The sequence below is a fragment of the Melitaea cinxia genome, chromosome 9, assembly GCF_905220565.1.
Source record: "Melitaea cinxia chromosome 9, ilMelCinx1.1, whole genome shotgun sequence".
Taxonomy (NCBI): Eukaryota; Metazoa; Arthropoda; class Insecta; order Lepidoptera; family Nymphalidae; genus Melitaea; species Melitaea cinxia.
Window position 1 is genome coordinate 9,005,796 of NC_059402.1, and position 13,506 is coordinate 9,019,301.

The following is a 13,506-nucleotide window of genomic DNA, read 5'->3' on the forward strand; positions in this document are numbered from 1 at the left end:
CAGGGTCCTCCCAAAAAGAATTTTTATATGTTACAATTCTCTTCCAGTCGAGCTTTACATCTTTCCCACAATCCAATGCTACAAATGTTGTCGTTATGGACACACAAAATTGCAGTGCAGGTCTAAGCCTAGGTGTTTAAAGTGTGGTCAGGAGCACACATCAGAATCATGCAATGCCAATGATGATAATTATTTTTGCTGTTTATGTTCTGGCAACCATATGGCAAATAGTAAAGCGTGCCCTGAATTCAATAGGCAAAAATCTATTAAATTACATATGGCTGAAAAGTGTGTATCATATGCAGAGGCTAATAAAGAGATACCAACGTCATACAAATCTTATTCAGAAGTTAGTAAACAAGTAAATATTAGCCAAAATCCTAATAAATCATACAAAAAAACATTTATATCTAGACCTCGGGATCCTATTAAGCCTAATATAGGTTATGATAAAATTGCTCATAAAAATATAATAAAAGAATTTTCATTCAATGAATTTGAAAAAAATTCAACTCCAATAGATATTATTAACCCTAAAAATGATTTTGCCAAAATTTCAGATGTGCTTTCACTTTTACAGAGTTATTTACAAAACAACAAAAGTTTACCGTCCATCGTTGCCCCTTTAATACAGTGTATCGTAAATATAATCCAAAATGGACAGTTCCCAGATAATAATACAGTGGAACGCCAGAAGTGTAATTAATAAAAAAAACGACATAATTTATTTATTAAATAATTATAAACCTTTTTTATTTTCTATCTCAGAAACTTGGCTTAGGCCAAGTAATAATCTTAGGTTTCGTAATTATAATACCATCAGAGAAGATAGACTAGATGGTTATGGCGGAGTAGCCTTTCTCATTGAGAAAAACATTCCTTTTAATTTAATTAATATTCCTGTACATAGTTCTGAACTTTCTATTTTAGCTATAAGTGTACATAACATATCTTTTGTGTCTGTATATATTTCTCATATTTCTAATAATATTTTAAATGAAATAAATAATATTTTAGCATCTCTTCCAAAGCCGTTAATAATAACAGGGGATTTTAACTGCCAGCATCAGTCCTGGGGTAGTTCAGTTAGTAACAGTTATGGCAATAAGCTTTTAGATATTCTTGATGTAAATAATTTGTGTATTATTAATTCTGGAGAGCCTACAAGGCGGACTCTGCCTTTTGAAGGTAATAGCGTGGTGGACCTAACTATTTGTTCACCACAGTTTGTGCCACAATTAACATGTTCTGTATTAAGTTCAACCTATGGAAGTGATCATTTTCCTGTAATCACTTCTTGTGCTTTTAATAATGTAAATGTACCAAAACAGAACATAAAACTGCTCCCTAGATATAATCTTAATAATGTTACATCAGAAACATGGGAGCAATTTAGTAATAAAGTAGATACAAAATTGCTACAATTATTGTCTAATGGTGCACTTATTGATGCTCCTGTTTTCACGGATGTCTTGATTGAAAGTGCTAATGAAATCTTCCCAGTGAAAAATGAACCTTCTCATATTCCTAGTCCACCTTGGTGGGATAAAGATTGTACGGAAGCTATAAAAAAAAGAAAGCAGGCTGAAAAAAAATATAATAACAATATGTGTTTGGAAAACTATCTGTCATTAAAAAATATTGTAAACAGTACTAGATTACTTTTCAAAAGAAAAAAACGTGATGGTTGGAGAAATTTCTGCTCCTCCTTATCTCCTCATACTCCTCCATCAGATGTATGGAAAAAGATAAGAAGATTCAAGTCAGCATATAATACAACCCATTCTGTATCACTCCCCAGCAGTATAGCAAATGATTTTCTAGATAAACTTGCTCCTCCAACAGTTAACATAAATATTAACCTATTAGACAAAAATAGCATAGCAGACGAACATGACGAATCTCCAGGATTAAATTCTTCCTTTAGCAAAACGGAATTAAAAAATGTATTATCTTATGTCTCAGACTCTGCCCCTGGACCTGATGGTATATATTACTCATTTATTTCCCATCTTAATGACAATAGTTTGACAATATACCTAAAAATAATAAACATTATTTTTCAGTCTGGCAATATCCCATTAGAATGGAAATGTCAACTTATTATCCCTATATTAAAAACAAACAAGGATCCTCTCCTCCCATCCTCATATCGCCCCATAGCTCTTTCATCAGTCCTTTTAAAAATAATTGAACATTTAGTTAAAAATCGCCTTGAGTGGTTCGTAGAAAGTAACTCTCTTCTTTCTTCGTCTCAGTTTGGTTTTCGGCGAAATAAAAGCACGTACGACAATATAGGTATATATACTTCGGATATAAGATTAGCTTTTTCTGTAAATAAATTTGTGCTCTCAGCCTTCCTAGATCTGTCGAATGCCTATGATAATGTCATTGTATCAATACTAAGACAAAAATTATCCAGTCTTAAAATCCCCAGCAAAATTATTTCATTTATAATAAATATGCTTACTGATAGATCAATTATTTTTTACAATAATAACCAAAAATATTTAAGAATCCTCACCAAAGGTTTACCTCAAGGGTCAGTTTTAAGCCCCTTGTTGTTCAATTTGTATACCCATGATTTAGATTTAGCAATTGACAAGAATGTTGATGTTTTGCAATATGCGGATGACTTACTTTTATACATAAAAGGAAATAATATTGATGATGCGTCTGCGAAATTAACGGAATCTCTGTGTTATCTTAAACGGTGGTTAGATAATCATGGTCTCGATTTATCACCATCAAAAAGCTCCGTCGTTCTTTTTCATCGAATGCGTAGAGCTCCATTACTTCATGTGACTTATGACAATAGTATTATACCGCAAAAAAACCATCATAAATTTTTAGGTATTATTTTAGACGAAAAGCTTTCAGGAACTCCTCACTTTAATTTTATTATAAATAGATGTGAGAGAAATTTAAATATTATGAGATGTCTTGCAGGTGTATGGTGGGGTGCCCATCCTTTTTACTTAAAATTGATATATAACGCATTAATACGTAGCATATTAGAATATGGCACCTTCTTGCTAGAACCTGGGTCTAGGTCAGGATTTAAAGCATTGGACAAGATTCAAAGTAAATGTCTTAGGATCATCTGTGGAGCCATGAAAACTAGCCCTATTAATTCTTTACAGGCTGAATGCTGTGACCCTCCTTTGCATTTACGTCGTCAATATTTGGCAGACAAATACCTTTTTCGCTGCCTTCAACTCACTGATCATCCAATTATTGCAAAGCTCCAACAACTTGCTTACTTTGTTTCTAATAGTTCGTATTGGACAAATAAACCAAACCCGTGTTTAGTTACAAGTTATTTTAAATTGAAATCTCTTTCCGCTCCAATTCAAAGCTCTTGTAATTTACCAATTTTCTCTTGTTCATACAATGCCCTTATTTCTACTCCTAATGTTGTAAACTTTGACATAGAAAAAACAAATTCTTGTAGGGCTGATGAAAAATTTAAAAGAATAATTGAAACACGATTTAGCGATTATCATTATATTTTCACAGATGCGTCAAAACATTTTGCCAATAGTAATGTCGGAGTAGGAGTTTTTCACTTTCAATATAATATTGTTCAAAAAATCAAACTTCCTCCTGAATGTACAGTATTCTCTGGGGAATGCTTAGGCATTTTAAAAGCTTTAGAATATATAAGGTTAGCTAAACTTAAAAAATCCATAGTTTTCACAGATTCATTATGTTCTATTCAAGCTCTTGTCAAGAATCCTTTTAAAATTAAACAACAGCATCCTTATATATTTGGCATTAGACAATTATTAACGGAGTGCACTGAGAAAGGCATTTTAATAACGTTTGCTTGGATCCCTAGCCATTGTGGAATAGAGGGAAATGTTAGAGCAGATACTCTGGCTAGAGAAGCTACAATAAGTGGTGACCTTTTTCCATATAAAATTTCCTACCCAGATTTATTAACTTTGCCCAAACTTTGTATGGATAAGTCGTGGCAAGAGTCCTATGATCATAGTAGTAGGCAAAAAGGAACATATTATTACAGTCTACAATCAGAAATTTTGGTAAAACCATGGTTTTATAATATGGATTTTAATAGAAAAGGCTGTAGCATAATATCGAGACTAAGGCTTGGTCACACTTGTTCTCCACACCATCTGGCTAGATTTAAAATTATTTCCAGTCCGTCCTGTTTTTGTGGTTATGAAACGGGAGATATTAACCATCTTTTATTCTCTTGTCCACTTTTCAACCGCTCCCGTTTCCTAGAGTCACTGATTGAACATAAAATTCCTTTTCCTACTTCTATAAATTGTTTATTGTCTTCTAGAAAGTATGATATATATAAAATTGTATTGGATTATATATTTCTTAATAATATAGACATTTAATATACTGTATATGTTTTTTATTTATTTTTATTTTTTCATTTTCATCATAAAATATATTATTTTGTTTCTTCCTATCCTGTTCTGAATCCTCTCATAAATTCCTCTTGTCCGTTATCCACAATTTTTGAATATTTTTCTTAATTCCTGCTCGTCATTGGCAATGCACTAACGTGCAGTCCATAAAAAAAAAAAAAAAAAAAAAAATTATTCTTCAATGGAGTTGTGTCTAGTAACTGATTTTTCTAGATTCATGATTTATTATTTTTAAAGTTAATTCTATTGTTTTAGCTTTGAAAACTTGGAGACGAGATGGAGAGATATGCAGATATGAGATGGATTTTTTAAATTAGGTGTAAGGAAATCGGTTAATGGCTTTTAATCTTTCAGTATATTTGTTCATTTATTTCTATCTTTGTTTGAATCCTGAGAACGCTTTGTTCAACTATCTATTTTGTACGATTTCTGGATAATATTGGTACAAGATTCAAACAAAACAAATATACTGGTAGATTTGGAGCCGTTAATATACTTTCTGATCCTATTAAATAAAAAGCCCAATTTAAAAAACTCCTAACAAACAAAATCCTTTAGTTCTAGATTTGTCTTCAACGTATTTTTTGGTTCCACTTCAGAAGCAATAAACTTTTTTTAGCTACTTTAATTTAGTAGTCAGTTTATTCTTGATGAGTAGGATAAGAAAATACGTTACTTTAGTTTTAGTATCTTAGTTTGTTATTATCTTTGTTTGAATCCCAAGACTGTTTTTACAGCTACTACTTCTCATCCATTTCTGATTATAAAACCCGTCTCACGCTCAAAGCAAAGACAGTAACATGAAAAGGAATAAATTCATAGATTAAAAGCCATCACTGTATTTTATATTATGAATTGACTTGTTATTTAGCATTTTTGTTTATTCATTTGTCCATTCATCAGGAAATCAGTAGGCAAGTTTGGATGACGAATTGGGACTACATACATTGATGTCTCTTAATCTAATAATATAATTACAATCATAATAAAAAATCAGTTCATTTCATATTTTAATTAGTTTTTTTTTTTTGCCTTAATATATGGGTTTTATATTTTTTTAACATTAATTGCTGCATTGTATGCATTTTTACAACATACTTTTCTTCTATTTTGCCACACAATATTTTATTATTAATATTGCACCAATTATGGCACTGCAGGCGATTTATTAATCGAGCATAATATTCTCTTACATTTTTGTAATGTTTTTGACATCCCAACCAAGACATGTCGCTTTTTTCTATAAAATATTTAATATTTTTCTTTATTTTATTTTGGTAGCTATATGTATTTAAAAAATTGTGAATAATTTGGGAATTCTCTCTGTATAATCTAAGGATTCGTTCATTAGGGTATACTAAATTATTATTTTTTAATCTTTTGTACTCCCTATATTGAATGTATTTATGAATCCCCTGGATTTCTTTAGTAGTATAGGTTTTAGCACATACACTGCAGTTAAATTTTTTTGTTAGCTTTCTGCAGATGTATCCTGCAGTGTACGCTGATGTTTGAGCCCTCACTTTCTCGTTTATAACATTTTGAAGTATATTTCCCTCTGTGTCCAAGGGGCTTTTTGAAGAGGGCGGTGCGTTTAAATCTCGACAAGGAAATGTATTTTCATCATAATTATCATTTTTTAATGAATGGAATAGAAAATTTAAATCTATCAGAGTAGCACCGTCGTCTTCTTCACAATTTGAAAATTTTGAGTGAGGGCTCAATATGTTACTTAAAACTAGTGATTTGAAGGCGTACACAAACGTATTGGCGTCGGGATTAGTGTTGCGGTAGTTTATCGCTCTTATACGTCCAAAGAAATTCTCTAGGGGATCTTGGTTTAATAATCTTGGGTAAAAAAATTCAATCTCATATTGCGCGAATAATAATTTAGCTAACCCTAGAAAACTTTCTAGAGTAGTATTCCATCCATCTAAGGATGGAACGCGCACATGTCTAGGCTTGGCTGCCTGTTTGGCTAATTTACTGTTGGTGTCAATATATCTAATATTTTTTATTATCTTAATAGATTTCCGCCAGAATTGCTGATGTGGTGAAGAAGGTTTAACAGCACATCTTAATTTTCCTTTTGTGCCACCTGGAGATCCATTAACACTGTCAAACAGATTGTCAAAAACTCGACCAAATCTGCAGTTGTTTTCATAGTCTCCATTGGAGTGTTGAGTCTCTTATCTGAAACATTTTACTTTGTATGAATATTACTATATTTCTTGTTAATGCCATGAGTATTTTGTACAGTAATGATTTATTATTTTACAATATTGAAGATTAAATTTAAGGTATTAAAGTTTTGCCTAAGTCTGGTAGCCACATCTATTCCTACTGCACTTGTGGCATTGCATACATAAAAAAAAAACTACAGAATGTTCTCTTGAAAGTTTTTTTCAATGGTGCATAGGTTCAGGATGAAACCCATGACGACTCATTCTATTCACTGTAGATCAAAAGCCTCTTAATTATCAAACATAAAACTAGTAAATATATACTTACGAAGAGCATGAGTATAATTAAGCATTGCAGCTGTACGGGCACTTAGCACTTGTGCAGCTGTTTTAACTTTCATTTTATTTATTAATTTAGGGTTCACATGCTGTGCAGTCAATTTTGGCATTGCCTTGGTATGCCCCCCTTTGCTGTCCAAGTCATATATATACAATATATCTGACCATGACGCTTTTTTCCCCTCATACATAATATCTTTTGTTAGGAAATTATTCCTAACACCTTTTAATAAATGTGGCGGATCATGGAAGAGAAAGAGATCTTGTCCAGCTATGTGAATTGTACAATCTGAAACAATTTTTTTTTATTAGTTAAAAAAGGCAAATGTGCATTTAAAAAACCAATGTGTTTTAGGTCTGAAATAAAGCTTGTAAACAACATATAGCATAAAATATATATAAAACTGGGTTTAACTAATATAATTCGGTAATAATTAACTAATACAATAATAATCTAATATATAAAATTCTCGTGTTGCGGTGTTTGTAGTTAAATTCCCCTGAAACGGCTTGACCGATTCTCATGAAATTTTGTGTGCATATCGGGTAGGTCTGAGAATCAAACAACATCTATTTTTCATCCCCCTAAGTCATAAAGGGGGGGAGGGAAATAATTTATATGGCAAAACAACGTGTGCCGAGTCAGCTAGCAGTTGAAATGAAATGGTTATTCATAGGATGAAAAAAAAATCAGTAGGTACATGAATGTTTCAAAGCTCAGAAGTTTAGAAGGATCCATTTGGAAATCACTAAAATCCTCAATGAAAATTAGAGTGATGAACAAGGGATTGCGATGGATAAAAAAATAGTGTTTTTAAATATATAATATCTAAAGTTAGCACAAAATTAAAATCAATCTCATTATAAAATCCCTGTTTCTTGTGTTTCCTATATTATGTCCCTCAATCAACAACTTAACAACAGATACTTTTACAAATTAATTTTATTACAAATAGGTAACAGACAATCACGCAAATTCTGTCTGTCCTTTAACTCAATGAGTACAGTAGTAGAGCACTGGTGTAGAGACTCACTATTATAACCCTAAAAAAACCAAACTGGTGGTGACATTCACCAATAACTGTAACTCATCAATACTTGTAAAATTATATTTATACATAAGTAATAACAGTTGATACAAATAGAAACTTACCATTTTCTCTTCCTTGATTACTACGTAGTCTAGCAGTCGCTTCCTTAAGCCTTTTAAAGCATGACCTAAATGTTGACCCTTGGTCACACACAAGTGCCACTGGTTTTAAGCCTGTATTGGCGATAACGGGGATCATTTCATGCAAGATGTTTTGCAATTCTGCAGCAGAAACAGTTCCTTCACAAAAATAATATGCAATGCATTGTCTCCATCAAGAGCAGATGCCTCTGATCATGAAAACCAAAGCATGGTCAGCTAACTTTGGCTTTCTTTCTCCTGCTATTTCAACAAAGCCAATAATTTTGTCCTTGCTTTCATTATATGTAAGACGTGGTGTCAGTGCCACCTCGTCAAAAACTATTGAGCAAAGCTTTTTACTAATTGTCCAGTCTTTTGTGGTTTTCTTTATATATTCAAAAATATTTTCATTAATACCACATTCCAAATCAATAGTATTTGAGATTCGAACTAGTGTCCTCTTATTAGGCAAAGCAAACATCTTTTCCAGTAATTTATATCCTTTTGGACTTTGCTTCATCAGAGCAAGGGCAAATAATTTGTCTTCTAAACTAAATCTTCTTGCCATTTTGTTTTTCGTTGCAAGTTTTAATTGCAATAACAAGAATGCTTGGGCTTTGTTATTAAGTTTATAAAAATTTTTCATAAACAAATGATTTTCAGTTTGTTTTTGTGCACTTTGTAGAATCTGACTATTTGTCTTCTTCTGATTATCTACAGCAATTTTTTTACATTTTTTAACATAATTGCGAATTTCCTTATTAAAACATAGTGACTTTCCTGAAATAAATATATTTTTTTAATGCTAATAATATATTGGAAACTTTGTGAAATCTTTGCAAATATTTATGAAGATTCTTTATTCTCAACGATTTTAGGAATATATTTTCATTAGACAAGATAGTTGGTAATGATTTTTTAAAAAATTGGGAATGAATCTTTGTTTGTAGGGATGTCTGTGGGAATTAGTAGACACTTAATATAAGGTGATAAGACACCTTGTTTGCCAAAAAAGAAAGAAATATGATACCTGTGCTCATTTGAGGCTTGGAAACTTTGTGTTCATTTTTCTCAGTCACAGAAACCATACCAGAGGATACATCTATAATAAAAAATAATACAAACTGAGGAGGGCAATTAAATAAAACTTTTGAACTTATCATACTGACATAATCACTAGGAATGTATCTCTATAACTTGTATGTGATCCACTAGTTTGTTTTAACTACAAACAGCTATTTTCACAATATCCCTTAATAAACACCCTAATAGGTCTTATTATATTAAGTTAATTTCTGAACACATGTAGGTAAACTCACAAAGCAGCTGCTTGATGGAAGGTAGACTAAAAAATATGTATGTACGTTTAATAAAATATGCTCTTAATAAAAGTTATTTTCTTCATAAAGTAACAAAGATATAATATACACAATGGTAAAAACATTTAACTTTCCTAAAATACAGTCTTATTACTTAATCATTTACAAACAGGGAACAAAATCATTGTATAGGACAATAATTAATATGAGACATTAAGATAAAATACATTCAGTACATTATTCAGACACTTAATTTTTGGGAGTTAACCACCAATTGTAAAAACCCTATAATAAATTAAAGCATTTAAAAAACACTTACCTATTTCCTGATGTTGTGCTATAACTTCTTTTGAATAGCTGGTTGATGGGAGTGAATACCTATGCATGTCGAAAATATTACCTGAAATTAAATGTTAGATTTTGTTTAGCACAAGTAATATTGATAGAAATATGTGAAAACATAATTATAAATAAATGCTATTAGAACAATAACAATATGAAAATACACACAAATATGTTTCTGTTGTTAAATAAACTGTATAATATGTATATATATCATATGTATGTGGTACAAACAAACCAGAAACATTCTTCGGTTGTGCCAACTTCACAAAATGTGACAATATAGCGATCACAACAGTGCTAAGTGAGTACTTCCAAGGTCGCAGCCTCAGCAGCGATGCAGTAATAGCCTAACTACCTTATACTAAATATAGAAAAAAAGTTATGGTTATTAATATTACATACCTGTCATTGTAATTGGTTCACCAATTGAATTATCAGATTCTTGTTCATAGCCCTGACAGTAACTATGGTCATCCATAAAATTCCAACCTAAAATTAATATATACATTAATATTACTATAATGAAGTACAAGACAACATGAAGATTCATTTTGGATGATTTCTAGCATTCAACTCAAACCAACACAGAGATCCGAGTAGTAGCTGATTTGAGTTGATGCTATGAGTAGGGGATCAACCATCTTTATCAGCTACGGAGAAAAGCTACAAGGTCTCTATTCACAAAGCACTTTAATCATACAAATAAATTTATTTCATGATTTATTATGTGAAAGTATTGCCTGACTTGGCGTTCATTGAAAGAGGTTAATTCAGCAGTGAATGCATAAAGGCAGATGATATAAATTGGTAAAGTATAATAGAAGATTGGATGTAAAGTAAGCTGAACAATTTTTGTACCTCTTGTAGTAAGAAAATAAGACTGCTATTGCAAGACAATATCTGAAAGGTGATAACTAACTGTAAGCTAGGAGTAATAAATGCTTACCCTTAGCAAGAGGTATGCCATGAGCAATTTCCATTTCCGTAAAAAGACATGGATATGAATAGCGGGTTCTAACGCCAGATTTATCGAATTGAGTCTCGTCAAAATGTCTTTCACAGACACGTTTTTTTAACAGCTGGTTCTCGGTTAGTCCGAGTAAATTAGGGTTGGTCGGAACCAATAGCGATAGCCATAGTTTCCTTAAATTAACATTTAAGGGCATGCAAAAAAGTCTATAATTGGAGCTTGTTGCATCACAATCACCAACACAACACTTGTATTTGAACGCCGCCATTCTTGCGTGCGATAGCAGAGTAGTTGTTACTAATAAATACTTTCAAGTATTTTAAAACCTGGTTTTCGAGGAGAGTATTTTTACGTACTCTTACTTGGAAGCCCTGATATTAAATACTGCAAGTATGTATCGTCTCTAAATACAACAACGAATAAATTCAAGATTTTAACAATATGTCAATTCTCAAATTACAAATGTCAGCAATCAGCCAATCATGTTAAATGTCACTTTAAACACACACATATAAAACACTTGACAGGCTTAGAATGTGGCGACTGCAGCGCCAAAACTGTTCTGTTGGAACTAAAGCTGTCACCCCCGTGACTATGTGACTTTGTGTGTACATAGATTATGGATTAGATTAACAATAAACCATGAAAAACAATAAGCTTTATAATATATAGATTATAAATAAATAGACAAGTGACTAATGGCAACACCAATCAACATCCATGAAAATTGAAAAATTAATATTTATAAATAGTATTATCTACGGTCTTATACACAAGTCAGGAAATTAAGTCCTATTTCAATGGTGAGAGATTAGTACGATAATGTCATAACTTTTCGTTCTCGCTAACGCCGCTGTACGCTACTGCCTGTATATCAGTAGTCATAGTGCGGTCACGTGGTGCGGTGCGCACTGCGCCCACCCGTTGAGTAACGCTACATTGTTATGATTATATTGAGTGACGTTTCATTGTAATTGGTTATATTTTGAAACATAAATGCGTGACGTGGAAGACAATCGATCATCATGCCTCTAGCGATTGTAAACCATTAAACCAACGTAGGTACCCCCACGGCCCCACCACTGTGATTGCTGGGCATGGCTATAAGAACGTGGTATTAACGTAAAACGTAGACCGCATCCTCAATACAGAATAACGGGAATGACTGAAATACAACATACTTGTATGGTGAAATAAACTACCCAATAAATAAAAATTTGGCAAGTTTTATTTTAAATAAGAACAAAAAAAATGTGTGTCAGCCCCGACACATGACTGGAGTTTACTTCTTCAGACCGTCTGTCTAAATAGGCACATAAAATACTTACTGGTCAATCAAATGGTAAATAAACGAATTAAAAAACTATCTAACTATCTATCTAAGATGGGGTTATTAGAAAACGTCTTTACGCAATAAATCGGATCACTATTGGATTTTGATAGATTAGAGCACTGTTGATGATTGTTCGCTCATAAAAACAAAACGACGAACAAACAATTAAAAGTAAAAAAAATATATTCAAAAATTGAAAAATGTGGGGCCAAATTCAGGAAACCCGGCTAAATGGTTGCGCTTTTTTTTTTTAATTTACTGCCGACAGAGGCATGACGATAGATGGGTGTGCTGTGCAAAGAAGACAAAATAGCATTCTGTCTCTTTTTTATCACACGTATCGCATTTATGTTTTAAAATATAACCAAATACAAAGATATCATCGCTCTTTTGGAAGCCATTAGAATAAATGAATGAATGATATCATCGCTCACACTCATATCTGTCTACATAATTCGAGCTCAACTGCCTGATTGACAATAGACAACAACTTTAATTGGAATTGGCACATTGAATACGTCTGCAACAAACTCCGCCAGCCATTAAACCAATCAATCAATCAAACTCCGCCAATTTTAGCTAATATTTTGATATAAAAAAAGAGGATAGCGCTTAAACTCAAAATTTTATTGTACAACGCAATTGCTGGATCTAACATTAGATACGATCTAAGTAGCTACGGACGGACTTATAAAACGTACACTGTAATAATCTTAAAACTTCAAATAAAAATAATAAAGGTCATTTTAAATTTTTAAGATATACATAAACACTGTGATGATGACCTAAAATTTTTTCAACATTGTAATAATGATCTTACCAGTTAACATTCAATCTAATATATAAAATTCTCGTGTCACAGTTTTCGTTGCCATACTCCTCCGAAACGGCTTGACCGATTTTGATGAAATTTTTTGGGCTTATCCGGTATCTATGAGAATCGGCCAACATCTATTTTTCATCCCCCTAAATGTTAGAGGTAGTCCACCCCTAATTTTTTTTTTTTTTTTGACAAAATTTTTAGTTTCTATTTTTTTATGATACAACATTAAAAAATACATACAACCCTAAATTTTCAACCCTCTACCATCAACCCCTATTTTTAAATAGCGTTTAGCGGCAGGAAACGTTTGCCGGGGCAGCTAGTTTAAGTAAATAATGTTAAAGGAAAAATATTTAAATCAAAAATTCTGGCAACATGTTAAACATCTTAGTTACACCCGAGCCATCACAAGAAACTGGTTATGAACTATTAGGCGCATTCACAACACGCATGGTGAGCGAACTACAGCTTATTTAGTGCCTAGACTAATAAATGACCTACCGTCTAAATTGATCGAAAGCATTACACCAATTAATTTTAAAAATAAACTTAAAAATTACTTTCTTGATAATATTGTGACTTGATATATTTGATTGTGTGCATCTTTTTATTTGAGT

At 32.0% G+C, this 13,506-nt stretch overlaps 2 protein-coding genes across 2 annotated transcripts; both read right to left on the minus strand.

The window, feature by feature from the left end:
- Positions 1–5,403: 5,403 nt before the first annotated feature.
- LOC123656403 lies at positions 5,404–8,273 on the minus strand. Its single transcript, XM_045592094.1, has 3 exons — positions 8,082–8,273; positions 6,918–7,217; positions 5,404–6,599 (listed from the first exon to the last, which is right to left on the minus strand). Exons 1-3 carry the CDS (start codon positions 8,215–8,217, stop codon positions 6,484–6,486), a joined length of 552 nt encoding a protein of 183 aa, XP_045448050.1. The 5' UTR covers positions 8,218–8,273; the 3' UTR covers positions 5,404–6,483.
- Positions 8,274–8,292: 19 nt separating this feature from the next.
- LOC123656638 lies at positions 8,293–11,011 on the minus strand. The gene is made up of 5 exons (XM_045592304.1): positions 10,710–11,011; positions 10,166–10,252; positions 9,738–9,818; positions 9,130–9,201; positions 8,293–8,879 (listed from the first exon to the last, which is right to left on the minus strand). Exons 1-5 carry the CDS (start codon positions 10,999–11,001, stop codon positions 8,293–8,295), a joined length of 1,119 nt encoding a protein of 372 aa, XP_045448260.1. The 5' UTR covers positions 11,002–11,011.
- Between the last annotated feature and the right edge of the window lie 2,495 nt (positions 11,012–13,506).

Bases quoted from the DNA above. Each gene is read 5' to 3' on its own strand.
- LOC123656403 (XM_045592094.1), bottom strand. From the start codon at position 8,217: ATGATCCCCGTTATCGCCAATACAGGCTTAAAACCAGTGGCACTTGTG. The intron at 7,218-8,081 runs GTAAGTTTCTAT...AAATTGTTTCAG, and splicing joins TAATCAAGGAAGAGAAAATG to ATTGTACAATTCACATAGCT. The intron at 6,600-6,917 runs GTAAGTATATAT...AAAATGTTTCAG, and splicing joins TAATTATACTCATGCTCTTC to ATAAGAGACTCAACACTCCA.
- LOC123656638 (XM_045592304.1), bottom strand. From the start codon at position 11,001: ATGGCGGCGTTCAAATACAAGTGTTGTGTTGGTGATTGTGATGCAACA. The intron at 10,253-10,709 runs GTAAGCATTTAT...TATTAATTTTAG, and splicing joins TGGCATACCTCTTGCTAAGG to GTTGGAATTTTATGGATGAC. The intron at 9,202-9,737 runs GTAAGTGTTTTT...TTTTTATTATAG, and splicing joins AGCACAACATCAGGAAATAG to ATGTATCCTCTGGTATGGTT.